Source organism: Hyposmocoma kahamanoa, unplaced genomic scaffold (assembly GCF_003589595.1).
Source record: "Hyposmocoma kahamanoa isolate Upper Pololo Valley unplaced genomic scaffold, ASM358959v1 230, whole genome shotgun sequence".
NCBI lineage: Eukaryota > Metazoa > Arthropoda > Insecta > Lepidoptera > Cosmopterigidae > Hyposmocoma > Hyposmocoma kahamanoa.
The window spans coordinates 871544-894404 of NW_020653749.1; the positions used below are offsets into that span (position 1 = coordinate 871544).

At 36.9% G+C, this 22861-nt stretch overlaps 1 protein-coding gene across 1 annotated transcript in view; it reads left to right on the forward strand.

Moving 5' to 3' along the window:
• The window catches only part of LOC113228384 (probable ATP-dependent RNA helicase DHX35), a 44075-nt gene extending 22991 nt beyond the window's left edge, over nt 1-21084 (forward strand). The window contains exons 3-16 of the mRNA XM_026461661.1: nt 680-760; nt 6686-6745; nt 7009-7174; nt 8128-8225; nt 10447-10602; nt 12185-12275; nt 14345-14486; nt 15314-15433; nt 16161-16327; nt 16875-17002; nt 17816-17962; nt 18679-18769; nt 19073-19223; nt 20955-21084. Coding sequence (XP_026317446.1) covers nt 680-760; nt 6686-6745; nt 7009-7174; nt 8128-8225; nt 10447-10602; nt 12185-12275; nt 14345-14486; nt 15314-15433; nt 16161-16327; nt 16875-17002; nt 17816-17962; nt 18679-18769; nt 19073-19223; nt 20955-21069 — 1713 coding nt within the window. The 3' untranslated portion in view covers nt 21070-21084. The remainder of the gene's footprint in view (nt 1-679; nt 761-6685; nt 6746-7008; nt 7175-8127; nt 8226-10446; nt 10603-12184; nt 12276-14344; nt 14487-15313; nt 15434-16160; nt 16328-16874; nt 17003-17815; nt 17963-18678; nt 18770-19072; nt 19224-20954) is intronic.
• Nucleotides 21085-22861: the final 1777 nt, after the last annotated feature.

Sequence of the window (22861 nt, forward strand, 5' to 3'; positions counted from 1 at the left end):
TTTTAGTTTAGTTTTAGTTAGTATTAGTGCATAAGAGTGTATATTTATTTACACGTATAAGTATGTATATATATACACATATTTATACTTGAAAACGTCTACATACTACTGACTATACAGATTAAGTTGCAGACTAAGAATCGTCAGAAGATGTTTACGCAATCCAGTTTTAATATAGGAAGCGATTTAGAATGTCGGATTTGTTCCATAACTGTGCAGCCGTAACAGGAAAGGAGTCTTTAAAAAACCCTGAGCGGGTGAAAAGTGGTTTCAGCAGGTTATCCATTTGAGACCTCAATTTAATTACCCGATTACCTGACCTCGAAATATTACAAGAAAACAGCTGTATTCATTATGTACTTTACATATACCAATGATTTTTTATATCAACTGAACTAAATAGAACATATATAGTATACGATATACATTTCACAAATGTCTAGAATTTCGTTTCTAAAAAAATATATTCTGGAATAAAGCCAGTGTCCCTGTTGCTCTACCAACACGCGGCTCCACATGCAGGCATCACTATGGATGTTTTATTTTACCAAGAGCTGGTTGCTACTGAACTTCATGCCGGCTCAGGGATTCGTACCGTCGACCATCAATAGAGATGCAACCTTGCTACAACTGGGCTACCATCGCAAACTAATAACGTTTATTTGTGGTTTTGTTCCAGTTCATGACAGAGGGCGTGCTGCTTCGGGAGATGTTCGCTTCACCGCTTCTCATGCAGTATTCCTGCATAGTTCTCGATGAGGTATGTCTTTCATTTATTTTGTGAACCAGTGGTGACGTTGCCTGGTTGGGAGAACGAAGTTTCTATGTAGAAGGTCCATCGTTCGATTCCTGCCAGTTTAGTTACATTCTCTCCCTAGAGGAGACCCGTGCCCAATGTTAGGGCAACTAACGTGTCTAGCTAGCCTCGATGATCCATGGGCAAAATTCTCTTTACAGAAGACCTGTGCCCAACAGTGCGATGATATCATATTATGCTAGGCGGCAGAAAAAGGTAAACATTGACCCAGCTTAAAATCGTACATACATTACATTAATTTACTACGTGTAAATAATTTGTTTTAACGATTTACAATAAAACAATCCCACATTTGGTTGTCAACACTTCCTTGGAATTCAACAAGTATTGCAGTTTCAAGGTAATTAGCGTTTTTTCAAGTCAAGTTTAATTTCAAGGTAATTATGCAATTGTAAATAGCGTTATCTTTTTATCACCAACATTACTCTTTTCAATACAATTTATTTATTTATTTATTTATTTATACATTTTAGGAAAATTCACGGACAAATAATACAATTATAGTAAACTTAATTATGAGTAATCCAATGCCATTTACGAATTTCCACCAACATGAAACAATATAAAGTGCTTAGCAAGCCAAAAAGTGATTACAGGAGAATACAAAGAACGCAGTCAATAAATTTCAAAAATAAAATAAAAATTACTATTAATATACAATTAAACGTTAGAGGATGGTAAAAAAAAGAGTCTAAGAATTAAACGAACAAACCAGTGTATTCATCGCCAATCACGTGATGTGTCAAAGTGACAATGCCATCTAGTGATCACATACGTTACTATTTCGACACCCGCAGTTAACGCTACGCTGCTACGCCAAATTAAACCAAGGTACCAAATTGTTCAAGCAATTTTGATTAAATTCAAATTGAAGAAAATAACTGGTAGTAAAAAACTCAATAATATTATGTTGGAAAATTAAAAAGTTATCGCACGTTTCCCTTTTAGGTAGAAAAGTTGCAGTTTTTAAGTTAGTGTAGTGTTAATTGCTGTGTCGATTTATTATGTTCTAGGAATTAGACATTACATTAATTTACTATTGGACTTATGTCCCATTTCTTTTGGGGTCGGCCCTCATAGACCGCGTGCGCCACTCCGTGCGCCTTTGCGTGAGCTGAGGGTCTACACCCATCGCCTTCATGTTTCTTTGGACCGTTCCAATCCAAGTGAGACCACTTCCTATTGGGGTCTGCTTGTTCGTCTCTTAGCGGCTTAAATTTTTAGTGATAAGATTTTTTTGGTCATATGGCTATCACTCCTACGCATTACGTGGCCATATCTATGTATATTATTTACTATATATGAATATATATTTCATCCATCTACAATAAAACAATTCTGCATAAGTGTATTTAGATTGCTGTTGTGCTTTTTTGTGTTTTACTTTGAATCGTTCTGTAAATTCCGTAGGAGATATTATACGCTCCATGTTGTATTACTTGAAGTTTGGGTACCTGTAATGTTAATTAATGATAATAATACAGCGTAATAGTGGAGTAAACTCACGAAAAAAAAAAATTGAAAATCAATTCAATAAAAATTTGTTGAAAAACCAAATACAAAGTTACGACAGCAAGCACATAGAAAAATTTCCGTTCCGTGGCTTAGTTTGCACAGTTTGCTAGAAGACAATGGTTCGAATCCGGCCGGAACGAAGGATTTTTTTCTAAGTGGTATCTAAAATATGTCTATAAATCTTTGTATTAATAATTATAACAAACTAGTGGAGTAATTTCTCAAAAAAAAAAATTAAATCAATTCAATAAGTAAATTAATACAGTGTAATGTTTTCAGCAAGTGTCGACACATATCTTAGTTATAAAGGTAATTCAACACCGTGCAGTGTTATCACATTACGCAGTTGCAGCTCGTAGGTTAACGATTGTGGTAATAAAGAAACACAATCGCGCTTTAAGTGTTCTTTATGCTAAATGTATGCAGGAAACGTGTGCGTTTGTAGTGTTCACGATCCATCGGCGAGGTCATTACACCCAGCTGCACATAGGGTTATGTTATATCAACCGGAAACCTGGTAACAAATTACTCCTATCATTGTAATTGACAACTTTTATTTAGGAAACAACGCAATGGTACTCTTTATGTGACCCTTGGTCACTAAACTGTAACTAACTGTAAAGAGTTTAATAAATTATGCATTATATCATTAATAATATATATGTATATACATATTAATATTGAATTAGTAGCAGTAGCGCTTCTTGTGAAAGAGTTTGTCCAGGGAAGTACCGCCACCTTTCCTATTTCTGCCGCCAAGCAGTAATGTCAGCATTACTGTGTTCCGCTACTGGTGAAATTACAGGCGCACGAGTCTTGTCAACTTCTATGACGGGCGCAGTGGCAGTGTCCCTCAAATCTGAGTAGCACTGCAATTATTATGGACAGGCGTGTCGCTTACCATCAGGCGCACGACTTGTTTGTACCGTGATTTGGTATTATTATAAAAAAATATGACTTTTTATATTGTTTTTTGTTTTCGCGAAAGCGGGTGTAATCCAATAAACCGAATTCATCCCCTAATTTACCACCCTTAGAGGTGCAGTATTTTTTCAAAATTGAATGGGACTACTATTAAGGTACCCCCTTTCTAACGAAAACAGAATCATCGAAATCGGCGTAACATACACACAAAAAAAAACACAGTCGAATAGAGAATATCCTTCTTTTTTTTTGACGTCTAATTCAAAACAAATACTTACACTCCCCGACTCACAAGTCGAGCAACCTTGCATTGTTTTCAATTAACAATCTCTATGGATGAATGGTTGCTATGCTGGTCTGCCACGCCGAGGTTCCGGGTTCAATTCCCGGGCCGGGAGAAATATTTGTATCGCCTACATTTATTTCTCTCGGGAATTTGTGGTTGTATTGTGTCCATGACACTTGTGATACAGGGTATCCTTATCGCGGGGCTAGAAGTGTGTAAAAAAAGTTCGTTTGATCAAACATTTTTTTAACTGGTACACGTCATTTCTGTATAACCAAGCAATACAAAGTGGTTCCGTAGCAGTAGCAGAAAAGCTTCTTACTATAGAGTTCGCACATTACCTATTTCTGTCGCCAAGCAGTAACGTGAACATTACTTCGTTCCGGTTTTGAAGGGGGCTGATGAATTTATACTGCCCGTTGACCGTTTTTAGATTTCTCTTTTCAAATAAACTTTCTTCTTATGCCTCAGGATGACGGGTGCAGTGGTACTGCCCGTCATATTTGCGATCTAAAGATCTGCTGCTGTTACCACCAGGCGCAGGACTTAATGTCAAATTTCAAACTAAAAAAACGAAACAATGTCATTAATTTCTAAGTGTTCGATCTAACAAACTAGTGGAGCAATTTCACAAATAATAATTGAATATCAATTCAATACAAATTTCATTACAATTAATAGCGACATCTCTAGCCAGGGCTGGTAGCTGTAAAGTTACCTAACTGAGTGACGAAATACATTCATAAATTTCTCATAAATGGAGCTACGGCTAAAAAGTCGTTGAAAACCTAATACAAAAGATCCGGCAACTAGCACATAGAAGAATTCGCGAGGTCCGTAGTTCGTTCCATGGTTTAGTTGGCTAATATAGGGTCTGGCACGGTTTGCTAGAAGACGTCGGTTCGAATGCGGCCGGATCGAAGGATGGTTTTCTAAGTGTTCGATCTTTGTATTAATAATTATAAAATCACTAATTATTTAATTAATTGTACAATCACAATATAATGACGGAAACGGCCATTACGCTATCTTTCATCCACTATCGATAAAACCGATTGTTGCGTAGTTATTAAAATAATCAAAGCAGATACTGATTAATTATTCGCACTTTGCTCCGGAAAACACACATATGAATTCCTTTTTAACCGACGTCAAAAAAGGAAGAGGTTCTTAATTTGACTGTTTTTTGTTTGTTTCGCGATAACTCGCGATAATTTGTGAACCGAGTTTGATGATTCTTTTTTTGTTAGAAAGAGAGTACCTCAATATTAGTCCCATTTAAATTGAAGTACATATTACACCTCTAAGGGTGGTAAACTAGGAGATGAATCGCGGTAACCGTTTCAATAAAACTTGGCAAACAGATATAATTCCACGAACTTTTGAAGTCGGTCTTTTTAGTACTCTGTACTGAGATTATGAAGTCTCCATGTATTCGTTTTAAAATTATTGTAACAAAAATCGAGTTAAAACCTATTGACGCTCAAAATCGAAGGAAAAAACTATTTACAACGAATTTTTTTTGATACCAAGGACGGACACGTTGTGCGACTGGTGTTAAGCGACACGTCTGTCCATAGCCGTTGTAGTTCCACTCAGAGCTTTAAATTGCAAAGATCTTAGGGACACTGCCACTGCGCCCGTCACCCTGACACATAAGTTGACAAGTCCCATATGACTAACTTCACCAGCACCCGTACCCTTCAAAACCATAACATAGTAATGCTCACATTCACATTATAAGACTAGTTTTCTTCAAATTTAATGACATTTTTACAAAATTAATTACCTGCCTTTCCGTTGAATCTATTCGTTTGAAAATCGCATTGAAATAAATATTAAATTTGAATTGATCCTCACAAAGATCGCATCGTAATGAGCATCCTCACAAGATGGACATGGAAATTAATATTCGTGTGCATTCGGAAATCCGATGATTGCCGAGAGACACTGAAAAAGTAGAAGCACTGTATCCTTTTTCCAACAAAAAAGAAACATCAAAATCGGTTTATATACGCACAAAAAAAATACAGTCGTGTTGAGTCGGCATTGGACGTATGTATGCTCGGTTACAATCCATGATTATGATGTTAGTGACGATGTGACCGAGTCAATAATGCACATTTATCTAAAAATTGCTTATTCACTCTGCTCTTAAATAGCCGCCAAATATAGATGTAACCAGAAATAGAGTCGAAATAAGGACCATCCTTCCTTGGCAACTTATCAGGCAAATGGGCCTTATATCACTTTTAAATATCAACTCTCGTTTGCACTGAAATCACAAATTAGAAAGCTGAAATAGTACAGTGCCAACAACTGACCTGTGTGCACGTCTCTGCATATTCCAAAAATATTCTGTATTTATTGTAATAAAGATAATATCTCCTAACTATGGGGCGGCTGTTCCATTCGGTGGTGTAGGAAAAATAGCAAAACATCTAATAACAAAACAAATGGAATCACATTTCATCGGTAATTAAATATTAAATTATGTAATTTTTAAATTTTTGTCCATCACCCCAAAGCTCAAGTTAAACTGGTAGATTTGAAGTGAAACAATTGACGACACCCGTCAATTGTTTCGAATTCGAACTGGCCAATCCGAGCGCAGCTGTCACCGTAATGATATGGCAGAATAGTTTTCGAACAAATTAAATGACATTTCGTCTCTATTTCGGGTTATATACTCGATTCTGCCAAATTATAGATTTAGGGAAACAGGTGCCGATAGTGTATGCCATTTCTTTACCGTAAGTAACGCATGAAGTTTCAGAAAAAGTAGATGAATGTCATGGTAGTATAAAACGTCATGATATTATGTTATACTTATTAATACAAAGATCGAACACGTAGAAAAACTCTTCGACCTGGTGACAGTTGAATCCACATGCTGCACCGTAGCATTGCTCTTACCAGCTGAGCTACAGGTCAAGTTACTGAGCTGTTGAAATTCTGTTTTTGTTACAGATCTTTGTACCATCTAGTGAGAGGTTTTTGAAAAACTTTCTCACAAAAAAAATCTGTCTTCAATAGTCATAACAATTCTAGTAGAGTTATTTCACAAAAAAATAACTCAGTAATATCATGATATTCAATTAACTAAAATATAATATTATGTAATTTTTTTTTTCACGTTACAGGTGCACGAAAGATCTCAGATGACTGACGTGTTAATGGGACTGCTTAAAAAAATCATTAAAGTAAGCTCATTTTAACATCGTTATTTTTGTATTCCACTTTAAGAATTTCCGGGTCTCGACGACAATACAGAACTCAGAAATTGTGTTTTTATGGGTATCGGAGCGTTCCGTTATTGTAGAGCTTTAAAAAAATCGACTTGTGAACCTCTTCCAATAATGAATTAAATATCCACTTCAAATTTAGATAAATAGACTTTGCCCAAACCAATTTCTGATAATTATACAAAACGAAGAAGTTATTTTTCTAAATTAACGTGTTTCAGAAACGCAAAAACCTTAAACTGGTCATATCGTCGGCGACTATGGACGCGGAGTTTCTCCGAGACTTCTTCAACCTGAACGATTCACGAGAAAGAGAACGCTCCAGCACATCTGTCATCATGTCCATGCAGGGACGGGCCCACCCGATTGACGTGTTTTATACTGAAGGTGACTTGCCCTTTATGGTATTAAGATCGATAAGAATCGTGGTAGTGCAATTGGAAAACTGTGGCTTCCAATCCTATGACTTTAATTTCCAAGTTTAGTAGCAATACCCTCACGTTGAAGGAAAACATCGTGCTGAACACTGCACGTGGAAGAAAGTGGGACCAGCTAGACCATCCATGGGACCAGTAAAGAGAACGACACGTTGAGTCGGATCCGTAAAAATGGTTTATTTTTCAATACAATCGTGAAAACTCAGCTTCTGGCCATCGTGGTATGTCCTATGGGCCTCAATAAAAAGGCTCAAGGTCACCCAAACAGCAATGGGCAGTGCTATGCTCGGAGTTATACTGCGAGATCAAATCAGAAATAAGGATATCCTCAGAAGAACCAGAGTAACCGACATTGCCCAAAGATTCGCAAATTTGAAGTGCATATTGCTCGCAGGTAGACTGGAGAAGATTGCAGGAATCTGCTGCACGCAAGCCACGCAAGAGCGATCATTATGGCGATCTTTTGGGGCTATTTTTTATAATATCAAGTGATGGTACGAACAAGTCATGCGCCTGATGGTAAGCTACATGCCTGTTCATCATCAACAGTAGCAGCGCCACTCAGAACTTTGAATCACAAAGATCTGAGATATAAGTTGACAAGTCCCATGTGCCTGTAATTTCACCAGCACCCTTCAAAACTGGAACACAGTAATGCTGACATTGCTGCTTGAAATAGGTAAGGTGGCAGTATTATCCTGGACGAACTCTTTCACAGGGAGCTCTACTACTAAAATGTGTACTATGACTACTTGTCCAGCAGTAGACGTCTTTCTGCTGAAATGATGATGAGTAAGAATTACATTACATCCCTGGATGGCTTGTCAATTTGCGGGTGTCAGGCTGATATCAAATCGAAGAAACTACACGCTTTTAATTATAATTGTCTGTTGATTTTGACAGAGCCTGTTCCGGATTACGTGAAGGCAGCAGTGGATACTGTGATCAAGGTTCACGAAAATGAGCCCTTTGGAGATATACTGGTTTTCCTTACTTCCCAGGTAAGTTTCATACATGGTAAAACTAATTAGACGAAAGTATTAAACGATTGTAACCAGTTTCAGGTATAAAATGTTTTATTGTTCTCCTGGTATTTCTGGTATCACAGCTAGCAAGTGGCAGTCGACCTTTTTCAAACCCCATTTTTAACTAATAACAAAACTGGATCATTTTTAAGAATCACCTGAAGCATTTCGTTAAAGCGTTAACTCTGATACGAGAAGAAAATGCCTCCGTGACCGAACGGTTATCATGCTGGACTGCCACTCAGAGGTCCCGGGTTCGGTTCTCGGGGCCCGGAGAAATATTTGTATGACCTACATTTATTTCTCTCGTGAGTTTGGGTGTAATTTGAGGTTGTTTATACGTGTATCCATGGCACCCGCGTTACAGGGTTTCCCCAGTGTGGGGCTATGAGTTAAAAGAATTTACTCTACTAGATGACCAACATTTTTCTTTGTTTGGTTCACAGAATTGAATGTATGTACGTACATACTAAATAATTACATAAAAATAAACAACAAACAAAGTCATTTAAACGAGTTGGAGCGTGCACATCCTTCTCGGTGTGAACACAGCATGCTAAAGTAATTTTTGGTCTCTAGAAAAATAAAGTTTTAAAACTGTTGCTAGGTACTATCTAAAAACAATTATTACAAAACAAAACAGAATAGTTTTGACTTTACAAAACATAGGGATAACAGTAATCTCCTAAAAGTAGAGACTAAGGTGTTGAACATATCTATATCCAGACAAGTACGATTATATGATGAACAGATACGATATGAACATGAATTTTGACCATAATTAGTATGAGTATGTGGAAGACTGAATGTTCTTCTATTTACGAGACCGCTAGAAAGACGAGGAATGTTGAATTTAATTTTCTGCATTAATAAAGAATTGTCGTTGTGTCCATTTGTTAGTTTCTTCAGAAATATAACGTCGTTTGTATTACTTTTCTGTAGTGAAACCATTTCAAAATGGGCTAATCTAGGGTCATACGTGACTAACGTTGTTTGAGTAACAAAGATGATATAGGAACCTATCTTGTATCCTCTCTAACCGTTCGATGTATACCTTGTATGATGGTCTCCAGACGGGGCTACACTACTTTTATATACTACGTACATAACAATTAAAAAGTATAAAAGAAACTTCGTGGTCTCTAAAGAATTTGGGTTGCCTTGACACAAAGTTTATGTGTTTTCTAAAATCTAGCTTGACGTCCACAATAACACCAAGATCACGCATGCTAAAGACCTCTGCTAGATCCCTGCGATGGAAAAATCCATAAAGACACATTTGGAAGAATTTAGCACCATCCAATTTTCAACAAACCAATCATTAATGGTATTTAGGTCACATTGTAAATACAGTAACTCTCGACTTGAGTGAATTACCCTATACATTTTTAAATCTAATAATAAATAATAACTAAAATAATAATAATAAGGTGCCTGATGACGGTACCAATTTAGAAACTTCATTTCCTAAATTGACCCAGGTATCGTACATGGGACCTCCCCATCCTTCGCCTACAGTGCAAAAAATTAGGCCACTGAGGTCGTTGCATAAAAAGTTACACTTATTGTGTCCGAATTTTAAAATGACAAATTGCTAAATAACTATAATCTTTGTCTTTTTCTTTTCTTCGTTTGTGGACAGCGATAATAGCACCATACAGCATGTTTTTTTTATGAGACCAAGTGACAGGACAAACGAGTAATGCGCCTGGAGGTAAGCGTCACGCCTGTCCATAACAGTTGCAGTGCCGCTCAAAGGGCACTACCACTGTGCCCGTCACCCTGAGACATAAGTTGAAAAGTTTCAGTCTCAGTCTGTAATTTCACCAGCACCCTTACCTTTCCAAACCTGAACGCAGTACAACTGCATGGCGGCAGTAGTAGATAAGGTGGCAGTACTTCCCTGAACGAATTCTTTCAGAAGGAACTCTACTGCTACGGTTTAACTTTATTAAAAAATATTATCATATACTGTTTTATAATTATTATTTTTATGAAAATTGACCCTAATCATTGTAATCGCGATTAAATTATGTTTAGTAGTCTGCAAATGATTTTTTTAACCTCTGACGCTAAACGGGGAGTTATAATATACATTGTAGTAATTACAAACCTTTCTGCACTTGACACTGACTTCTTTTTTATAGTTGATGACGGTGGTTATTTATTTACCTTTATATATCTTTTCAACTTTCAGGAAGAAATCCTAACAGCTCTAGATACACTCCAAACCTACGCAGAGCAAAACAACGAAAAAAATAAATATCGTAAGCAATTCCCCAGTGGCGTCCAGGCGGCGAACATGGCGGTGCTGCCGATGTACGGCAGTCTGCCTTTTTATAGACAAATTAAGGTACTCGTATTCATTTTGTAGAATTGTGAATGACAACGGCGTTTCCCTTTAGGCTGGACACATACAATTGGCATCCCGTTTCGAAATTCCGTCACGGAATTTCGAAGGCAACAAAACAAAGGACGAACAAGTCGTGCGCCTGATAGGAAGCTACACGCAACTGTCCATAACAGTTGCAGTGCCACTCAGAGCTTTAAATCGCAATGGTCTGAGGAGCACTGCCACTGCGTCCGACACCCTGAGACTTATATAGATAGTAATTTCCTTAGCGCCCTTACTTTTCAAAATCGGAACGCAGTAATGCTGACATTACTGCTTGGCGGCAGAAGTAGATAAGGTTTTACAAGTAGCTCTACTGCTACTAAAGATCACCGCCTTACAACACACATACAGTACTATTCCGTTCTAATTTTTTTATATGGTCGTTTGTGCATAAGAATTCAAGACGGAAAAAGCCGATCCGAATACAAATGTTCTATAGAATTTGTAGGTTGCAACACACAGTCGTAAATCCCGTACGTATTTTCGGAGAATATCTGGATTCAGGGTCTCGCGTCTGTCAACTTAGTCTTGTTAATCCGAACAGGAATAAACGTATGTGTGTGTGATGTATAAACAGGATCTCGAATCGTATGTGGTCGGCTTTACCACTTAACAGTCTATACTACCCTACCTAAATTTTTTCCCGTACTAATACTGTTCATTTGCTTGGGTCGAGGGACAGCGACACTGGCTTTATTTCAGAATTAATTTTTTTTTTGCAAAAGAAATTAAAGCCGTTTGAAAAAGTATATCGTATACTATATGTATTCTACTTAGTTCAGTTAATACAAAAAAGAATCATTTGTATACTTAAATTACCTATAGAATACAGCGTAATTTTTTATAGCAACAATATTTTTAAGCAAACATTTAGGAACCGTGTTTTCACACCGTAAAGTGATTAGTGCATGTCCTCAATTATACTGTATATTTTTCAAAATGCAAGAGAGAAAGAAACGTCTATTCAGCTAAGATATTTCAAGCTAAACAGGTCATTCACATTAATTATTACATATACCTATCTAAAACCTGAAAAGCATCCAACTCAGCATAATGTTACAGCTCGCCTGCTGTAACGCTGGTTTTTAGTTGGAACCGCTTTTACAAAATGAGATGGCACGTAAGTACAAGTGTGATAAACACTAAAATTATAAAATGTAACTTAAATATTAATTGAAAACAAGTAGAAAAATTACTAATAGGAACTATTACATGACTGTATATAAAATAATACACTTGTCAGGGATTATTACATGAATTGAATGTATATGAAATACAGCACTTCATCATCATCATTATATCAGCCGGAAGACGTCCACTGCTGAACATAGGCCTCCCCCAAAGATGTCCAGAGATTGATCCAACACTTTCACTGTTATGTATAGACTGTCAAGATTTAAATTCAACTTTAACTTTTTGCTGATTACGATAAGGTAGTCAACACACTTGTTAAAGCGTAACCGGAAACCGGTCTAAAAACATTTGTGTCTATGCAATAAGAGTAAAAAGCTTCTTTATTGATTAGTTTGTCATTTTTCAGGTGTTTCAAGTTGGAGATCGCAACGTACGGAAGGTTGTGTTGGCGACGAATATCGCTGAAACTAGTATTACTATACCGGGAATTTCTTATGGTATGTTATATTTCAATTGTAAAATATGATTAGTATACTGTAGCTAGACTAATAAAAACCTGTAACAATGCAGTTGTGGCACATGGTAACCAATATATGCGCTCTCAAAACACTCTCTGTTGCTGTGAGCCACTTGACATTGTTAAAGACCATGCTTACCTAGGCATAGACCACGTATGTAATAGACTGGGAGCGATATTGGCAAATATTAGTATTCTTAAATGTAAGATGCTTTACAACACATTGAGATTGTTATATTTGTCAATTGCTGACTCGGTAATAGGCTATGGTCTAGCTAGTTGTGGCAGAACGTACAAAACATATTTAAAAATGTATATGACTTACAAATAAGATTGCTAAAGAAAATTGTATCTTTGACAGTAAAATGTAAATATAAAGATAATTATGATAGACTATTCTAATGCTGTAAAGTTTTAAATGCTTATGATAAATTAATTTATTCTCCATTTTTGGAGAAGGAAAAAAGACTATCAAGACTAAGAATATTACAGAGCAATCATACGTTTAAATTTCCAAATTATAACAATGTATAAGGTAGGAGAATATGGTCATTTGTACTTCCAGGTGTGTTACAACAGTGTACCAAAGAAGTTAGTACAAATATTAGAATCAGTAAATAATAAGGATCTGTACTAGATTGATTAGACCACACTTGGCTAAGGATTAATATTATATAAGAGCTGTGTAAGTAAACATATGGTTTTGAACATTGACTTACAATTATATGGACGTCGGGTCCGCGCTAAAAAGTGTTCGCACTTGTAAGGCGCTAAAATCGTATACAGAGCGCCAAACTCCGCTTTAGTCTTCATTTGTTCTACTGACAGCGCGATACTGCGATGACATTACAATTTAAATTTCGAATAGGTTGACTTGGGACATTTTTTTCGTGGTTTTTGTATTAGACCCGTCGTCCATTTATTTGTAAGTCAATGGTTTTGAAATAAGTAATAATGTTAAGACGTCGCTGTGGTTGGAATTTACTACGGAGTATAATTTTAAAACATAACAGTTTTAGCTTTAGTAATGTGAAATGACTTAACCTCGCCTTATTTTCTCAAATTCGTATCTTAAAGCCATCGAGTATATAACCAGAAATAGAGACGAAACGTCATTTAATTTGTTTGAAAACTATTCTGTCAAATCATTACGGTGACAACTGCGCCCCGATTGGCCAGCCCGAATTTGAAACAATTGACCGGTGGCGTCAATGGGCGTCGTCAACTGTTTTACTTCAAATTGACCAGTCGACTTGAGCTGTGCTATAATGAACGAAAATTGCAAAATTACATATTTAATTACTGATGAAATGTGATTCCGTTTGTTTTGTAATTAGTTTTGCTGTTTTTACCACACCACCGAATAGAACAGCACGTCGTTGTTAGAGATAATATCTTTATTACAATAAATACAGAATATTTTTCGGAATATACGGTTAGTAGTTGGGCTGTCTGTATTTCAGTGCAAACGGGAGTTGATATTTATAAGAGCCATATCGCTAATGTGTTACCAGGAATATATGGCCTTTATTTCGTCTCTATTTCTGGTTATATACTCGATGCTAAAAGCACAGGTACTGAAATGCAAAAGAGTTGATTGTATATACAAATTTTGCATTTTTATACAATTTGGCTTTTACCTATTTTTAAAGTAATGCGTCCAAATTGACCCCTTTAATAAGAAATTTAAAATAAACAGAAAGTTTTGCCATCTTCCGAATGATCACTATTTACAAGATACGAGTTTAGAAAGCGAGGCGTCGTCATGTAAACTTATAAAATAAAATATGTAAAAATAAAAATAAAATCGACCCCTCCTACGTAAACTGTCGTATGTCGAAATTGCCAAGTTTACAGGGGACCGTTTCGAAGTTTGGAATTCACTGAAACGCGCATAATTATAAATCATAAAATAAATTGTGGTCGTCAAGCTAACATCACCTTTGCCGAGTAACGTGTTTACACGCTCCCCTGCGAACTTGACAACTTCGACATACGACACTTTACGTAGGAGGGGTCGAAACGTGTGCACCGTCGGCGCGCTTCCAGTGGTGGACTGCGGCTTCCACAAGCTGCCGTGTTTCGAGCCGGCGCTGGGCGTGGAGAGCCTGCGCGTGGCGCCCGTGGGCCGCGACGGCGCCGCGCAGCGCGCCGGCCGCGCGGGCAGGACCGCGCCGGGGAAGTGCTACCGGTCGTATTGTTTCACCACCTTCACCACCTTCACCACCTTCACCATCTTCTCCACCTTCACCATCTTCACCATCTTCTCCATCTTCTCCACCTTCACCACCTTCACCACCTTCACCATCTTCACCACCTTCACCTCCGCGGGAGGCGCCTCGAGCCTTTCCACGGGGCAATCCCATTAACAAATATTCCAATGTGCTCGCCTGGTTCTCGCTAACTCTCATTTTCAAGTCACTTTGTTACTAACACTATGGATGTGGAGGCCGAAATAAATTATTATTATTATACGAGTATTCTAATGCCTAATTAGAATACGTACGCTGCTTTATCTATATACGATATATTCTGGAACCGCGTGTTGCGACTGGCGAAATTCATAGCCAAACTAGAGTCGAATTTACGATTTCTTTGTAATTTGATAAGAGGTACCGAAGTTTCAACCCAGATAGCACGATAAAGCGCACTTGTGCGAGAGTGATATAAAGCGCGACATGCGCCTATTTTCGCATATGGAATAGCAATATCTAGGATCTTATGTCGCAGTATTTTTGAGTACATCGCATTAATTACATTATATATTGCACGATGTACAGATATAATAATTACTACCCAATGTCTTCAAGGATTGTAAAAAAACGGTGGGCGCGGTAACCGTCCAGCTACCACGCTTTCACGTACATTAAAGCTAACCTGAATTCTATTTACTAAGCAATAACATTTAAACGTGAAACACTGAGAGCGGATGCGGATCGGACGCGTTTCGGGTCGGGAGCACGGCGGGTGTAATTATATATATGTATATAATAATATCTAACATGTAACATCTTTCAGATTGTACACAGAGGTTGAATACGAGAAGTTACCTTCAAGCGTGCCTCCAGAAATCGCTCGAAGCGATCTTTCTGGGGTATTATTGCAGTTGAAAGCTCTTGGAATACATAACTTATTAAGGTGAGCATACGTACCATTTTACTTATAATACGAGTACATTATGAGAATATACAATTTATATTTAATTACATTAAAATTAGACATAAAATAGCAATTAAATACTTAAACATCAATTTAGTACACCTTTATTCAATGTTACATATACAATGTTATACATCGTCAATGATAAATTAAAACAAACCTTACTACTGAAGACTTAGAGGTTTTTCTATGAACGTCAGTCTGCTCCTCTCTCACCACGGAAGACAAACAATGGAAGTACCTTCAAGCCTCGATTACTATCAGAACCACTGTCGCCAAAACTTACACATATAATTTTAAACTCTATGAAGTCTTGATAATGATTGGTTGTAGTTTCAAATTTAAAAAGTAATAATCTCCGTACAGAGTACTAAAAAAACCGACATCAGAAGTCGTCCATCTATTACTTTGCCACCCTCAGAGATGGAATATTTTCTTCAAATTTAAAACGAACGACTATTGAGGTACCCCTTTTCCAACAAAAAAAGAATCAATCGGTTCACAAATTCGATTCATAGAGTAATCTAGTAACATACATATAAAACAAATACGTACAGTCGAATTGAGAACCTTTTTTTGAAGTCGGTTAATAACAAATGGACTGTTAATATAATTAAAACTTTACCCTGTATTTTGATTTTAAATTATGGGAAAGAGAAAAAAATTGTGAGAATGATCACTGCCCTGAACAAAGACTTACTTACAGGTTTACATTCCCTACTCCACCGCCCGCGAAAAGCCTTCTCGCCGGTCTAGAAACATTGTACGCCTTGAAGGCAATTGACAAAGATGGCAACTTGACCAATGACATTGGTGTTTACATGGCCGAGTTGCCTTTGAAGCCAATGTGTGCTAAAATGCTATGTAACAGCGGTAAGTGGCTCAATTTTACAAACATCTGTTATCTTGATTTTTTCATTTAAATAATATACTGTCCTAAGTTATGCTTTGATGTAGTACACAACATCACCTCAGTGTTATTTTGTTAAAATCTTTTCAACCATCACTATGAAACGTTTAGGTTTATATTGTAGTAAAAATAAACAAAATGTTTTCAAATAATTAAAATTACATCGGCTTTATTTGACAGACAAAATCATGTAAACTAAAAAATATTTATTATTTTTATTATGAGCTTGTTTTATCCTACTGCTAGATAAAAGCTTCCATTTTTCTATTGATTCCGGTATTGGATAACATCTGACCAATCTTTTGATTTGAACGAAGAGAGAAAGAAGAAAGAAATAAAATACATTTATTTGACTACCACAAATGTGGTACCGGTAGCAAGCTCTAACGCCTTTATATAACAAAAAAATTAATGAATTTCAATTTTTCAATTTTGAACAATGTACGTTGTAAAGCGTCTTTAAAATACTGTTTGGTTTTTTAAAAATAAGTTAAATTTTCTAATTTTCAGGTGACTTCGGTTGTATAGACGAGGCTTTGTCAATAGCCGCCATGTTGCAAGTGGACAGTGTGTTCGCCAAGTCCTCTAGGGGAAAAGATAACCTCAATGCAAAGGTGTCAAGAAGGAATAACTTTGAGGTAAAGTAAAGTTTAACGTGAAAATATATAATACACCTAAGGATATTGTCTAAGAATGTGCTAACGTATTACACGATAGGATGTACTTTATCCGATCATATAAAATCCTGAGAACAGGCTAACATAATAGTCTAAAACGAGTTATTTGAGATATTGTATGTAAGTACTATAAAGAGAGCCTCCTGAATGTTGCTTTTCAACTGAAGCCCTATTAGTTGTTAAATTGACATTTATTCCAAAATTTGCAAATTGCCCAGCGAATTAACGACAGACCGCGCCGCCCGCTGCCCCGTCGACGTCGGTTCTGTGTCAAATTTTCTCCGCCTGTTCTTCTTTTTATTAACCGACTTCAAAAACAGGACGAGGTTCTCATTTCAACTGTATTTGCACCGTGTACCGATTTTGATGATTCTCTTTTTGTTAGAAAGAGGGTACCTCAGTAGTGGTCCCATTTACATTTGAAGAAAACATTCCGTCTCTAAGGGTGGCTATTCACGCATGAAGACTTATTTCTATTAATAACGCCAAAATTTTATAAGGAGCAATTACTTTAATGGCTGATTTTGCTATGCTCCAGTTTTAGGCGTTTTTCTCTCTCGAGATACTTTCAGCAGTGAGTGAGTCTCTAAGGGTGGCTTACTAAGGGATGAATGACTTTCGAGGGCGGTTTTTTAGTACTCTGTACTGAGATTATTCATATTAATTTACAGCGCGAGGATTGCGGGACGCGAGAGGCGACTAAAATCTGGGCCCGCTTTGAAATATCTGGCCTTATATTAACGATTTCTAACTAAACCACTTTTCATTTTGCAGGTAGCAGAAGGCGACATAATAATGTACCTGAACATAATGGATGCATACTTGAAAATTAATTCATCAACTGACGACGAGAGGCGAGCCAAAAAAGCTTGCAAGGAATGGTGCCAGAGGATGTTCCTCAACCATCGGGTTATGGAGAAGGTGAGGGAACCTTTTGACGATTTCCGTGGTAGAGCGGCTTGCACACTGGTTTTCATGGTGTTGCTATCTCTAAGGCTCCGGGTTCGATCCCGGGGTCAATGTAGAAGTAGTTTTAATAGCAGTAGCGCTCCTAGAGAAAGAATTCGTCCGGGGAAGTACTTTACCTATTTCTGCCGCCAAGTACTAATGTGTGCATTATTGCGTTCCGGTTTTGAAGGGTAATGGAGCTGGTGATGTGACTTGTCAACTTATGTCTCAGGGTGACGGGCGCAGTGGCAGTGACCATAAGATCTTTGCGATTTAAAGCTCTGAAAGACATTGCCATTGTTATTTTTTAATTATATCAAGTAATGAGACGAACAAGTCATACGCCTGATGGTAAGGGACACGCCTGTCCATAACAGTTGCAGTGCCACTCAGAGCTTTATATCGCAAAGATCTGAGGGGCACTGCCACTGCGCTTGTCACCTTGAGACATAAGTTTATGTTATGGACAGGCGTGTCGCTTACTATCAGGCTGCAACTTGTTTATCTCGTCACTTGGTATCATAAAAAAACATATTTACCATCACGCCTGTCTCCTACTTGGGTAGGCAGAGACTACGGGCATCCACTCACCATGCTCTTAATTACTACCATTGCTTCTTTCACTTTTTTGATTATTGTTGGTATTTTTGATCTGGTTTTGTTTAATGAATCGAATCACATTGTTTCAGGCTTGTGAAATTCGAGAAAGTTTAGAAAAAATTATAAAAGGCAAATTCCAGTTGGTGAATAAAGCCTTTGAGGGGCCGGACTTAGGCACTGGTAAGTAAGATTTTATATTTCCGAAACGAAATTAGATGTATAAATTCTCAAAACACGTTTACATAGGCCTTAGTTTGAACAACGAAATTATTCTCTTTTCGCCATATAATCACATCGGACTCTGTTCTTCATCGTTCATGAGTCGAAATATTTGTATGGTCTACATCTATTTCTATCGTGAGTTTGGGTGTCATTTGTGGTTGTCCGTGGTACCCGCATTTCATGGTTTCCCTAACTAGGAGTATGTGCGTTATTATTAGTATTATAATTGGTAAGTTTCTTTATTAATGATATTTTTTACAGCAAAATGCGAGCGCGTGATGAAATGCGTGCTCTCTGGATTGTTCCCACAAGCCGCCTTCCTTACAATCGACTCTTCGTACAAGGGCATTCGGGGCGCCGTGTTGCATATAAGTCCTGACAGCTGTTTGTACAACCAACAGCAGCCAAAATGGTAAATACATGTACCTTTTTAGATAGATAGATAAAAACTTTATTCACTTCCATGACAACTTATTTACATAGGATCCAGTAAAACTAACACCACAATTATTATTATATTGAACCACTTAAAATAACAAATTTTTATAACAAAAGGAACGTATGTCTACACTTTTAACTAATTAAAGTAAATGGTTTTGGAAGTCATGGCAGTGAAAAGACGATGTCTCAGCATAAATGTAGCGGTTTCCCACGTCGCTGACATTCTGCCAGAACCGTGTCTAAAGAGACGCCACTCATCATCTCAGACAGTCTTCTATTACCAGTGACAGTTATCATTTAATTTAACAAAGATTATATTTATATTTTATGGAAAATCAAGTATGGTACCAAAATGCGTGTGTGTGTGTGCGTGCGTTTCGCGACAGTCTAGTCTGTTTTTTTTAAACGGAGTAAAATGACATTTGAAGGGTTCATTCATCATTCATCTCGACCCGTTATGGACAGGCGTGTAGCTTACCACCCGGCACACGACTTAAATTCGTCCCATCAAAATAAAAGAGACTTATAAATTTGACGGTAATAATCAGTGAGCATAAATAATATTAGAGACGCAATGTCCTACAAAAAGATGTCTAAAATGTGGGACCACTTAGTAAATTTAAAAACTAGCTTTGAAACTGATTAAAATTTCAAAGAAAAATATATTTGTCTCGTTTTTTTGTCTTATTATGTCAAAATGAAATAGTCATAGTGCATTAAGGGATACTAGTGTTACCGGTTTAGAAATAATCATCCCTAATTTCTTGTAGCCTCACTGGTGGAAAGAGACAGTGGAGATATGAGTCAGAAATGAACGAGCGCGTGAAAATTTATGAACTTTAGAGTCTACGCTTGAAATTCATAGTTTTTTCAAATAAATTGTGAATATGAAGAGACGACTTTCTATTCTAAGGAATTAATTGCTTTTCTAGTAATTTTTATTTATTGAATGAAGGTGATAAAAATACTGTCTTCCGACAAAGTTTCTGTTTTTATTTAACGAAAACAAATTTAAAAAGGTCTTACAATTTACTTGATACACAAACATTTAACTATAGTTTTATATTACAAATTTTTAAACGCCACTTTGCTTCATTAGCTTGTGGTACTATTGCCTTGTGTGTTGTTACTCAAAATATATTTTCGTAAAAGTCGTATAATTTTTGTCCAATTCGCCCTGCGCGTACGATCTTTAGATGTTCTGGGAAACAAACAAAATATCATTTTAATAGTATTACGGTTACGAAAGACGGTAAAGACGTTAAAATGTTACAACGAATAAACTTGAATTAGAATCACTTTTGACTACGATGTCAAAAGTAACTTCAATGAGGTTAACTCCCAATATTATGGGCAAATGAAAATTGATTTACTGGCAACATTGATGTTTAAAATAAATTTATTTCATTTTTATTTACGACAATCTAAACAAACAAAAGCAACTTACCTGTGGATAGTAACGCCAGTAGTTTTGTTATCATTTTCGAACTGAGAATTGCAAATTTTAATTACACATTTCACCATTTTTTTACTTTTTTGTCACGTCTCGGTGACGTGGTACTCACTCGAATCCAAGATGGTGATTGATGCCACTGCTGCCTGCAGGCAACAGTACCGTGGCTACCGTTTGGAGGCGCAGATTGCGCATCTACTGTTTACAAGTATAATCATTGGTAATAATGAATTAAGTTTTAATCTACAGGGTGGTGTTCGCAAGCGTCCAAAGTACAGGCGACAAAACGTACATGCGAGATATGATGACTATCAAGAAGGAGTGGCTCCTGGAAGTGGCCCCACATTATTATAAGGAAATTTGAAAATAAAAAAATATTTTTAATCAATGCCGTTTAATTGCGTTTACAAAATATTGACATGTAAATGTAACGGCCGAAATCTGCAACGTAATTTCGGCGCTTCTCATTTCTGCCAATCAGACGGACTATTATATCCCTTTAACTATACTAACTTTAATAGTCACATAGCACGTGGCCGCTGCCACCTTTGGGATGGCTCTGCTACATACTAACTGGCTACCTTGGATTCAATTGACAACCGTGCCAAGAGGCTTATAGGTGACTCGGAATTAGTAGAAGCGAAGCTGCTGAACCTTGAACACCGCCGTAAAGTTGCCTGCTTATCGGTATTTTACAGGATATATCACGGAGAGTGTGCGATGGAATTACACGATTTAATTCTGCCTTCCCCTTTCCGTCATCGGGGGACTAGGCGTAGGCTGGGGTTCCAGCTCTATGTTATCGATATTCCAAAGATTTGCAAGAAGCGTTACGCTTCCACATTCGTATGTTATTTTGTGGAGTGGAATCCCCTGCCTGCAGACTTGTTCCCTGAATGTTATAACTTGGGTCTTTTCAAGGAGTAGAATAGGCATTACTTAGGTGTGCATGCTCCATCGTCGACCTCATCGTCACTTTGCGTCAGGTGAGATGAAAATCATAAAAATAATACGAATTTAAATTGAAAATGTTCGAAAGAATCTCATACTTATAGATACTTATGGTCCTCACATGTTCTTGAATTTAGTTTCGTTCGTGAAAGTCTGGTGTCTATACTAGGATTAATTAACCTGTGTTATAGAACACCAGGCTCTCAGCCTTACACTTCCAAGTAGATGTAAGAAAGTTAGGCACAAGACAGGAAGACACGTGTATTCAAACAATTACAAAAGCCCAAGACAAGACGATACGTGTACTTAAACTTACTTGTTACTTACAAAATAAAGCAAAAATGATGTTTAATTAGTTTTAATTACATTGGAAAACGATTTTAAGTATGTTTTGTTGTAAGTGTATGTATATCTGGGCATGTATTTATATGTACTAAATATCTAATATAATACTTAATTAATAATCATAAAAAGAACTTAAGGAATACTAGTATGATGAAATTAACACCAAAAAGCAGTACCCAGAACACCCAGGCCAGAACAAATTTAGAAAAGTTAACTCTCCTAAATAGTGAAAAGTTGAACTCATGAACTTATCTGACACACACTCTACTACTCGCAACAAAGTGAAAATTTTTCATAAAATTATGAAATCATATATTTTACATAAATTACAGTCCATATTAGCAATGATTATTGAATATTGCTGCAGGCTTAGAATAATAACGCATAGAATGATAGTTTCATATCAAACGAACTGTCACAAGTGAGGCAAAAACCAAATTCATGTAGGCGTAAGCAACTTGTAACTACGCTCGTCGGCACGCACACAAATATACAAATAATGATGCCATGGAATAACATTTCCCTCAAAAGTGGGGAAATTGTATCTTGCTAACTCATCATTAAGTTAAAGGTGCCTACAGATTTGCCCGACATTGTCGATCAGGTGCCTACAGATATGCTCGGTTTTGTCGATGAAAAACGAATATAGCACTTATTTGTAAATCCAAGATGGCGGACACGATTTTTCAAAATATGCTATATGGGTATCCTTTTCGAGGTATTTGGGGATGCTCGTTACGAATATGGCACTCATTTCTAAATCCAAGATGGCGGACACGAGTTTTGAAATAAATGCAATATGGGTATCATTTTCGAGGTACTTGGGGGTGCTCATGACGAATATGGCACTCATTTCTACA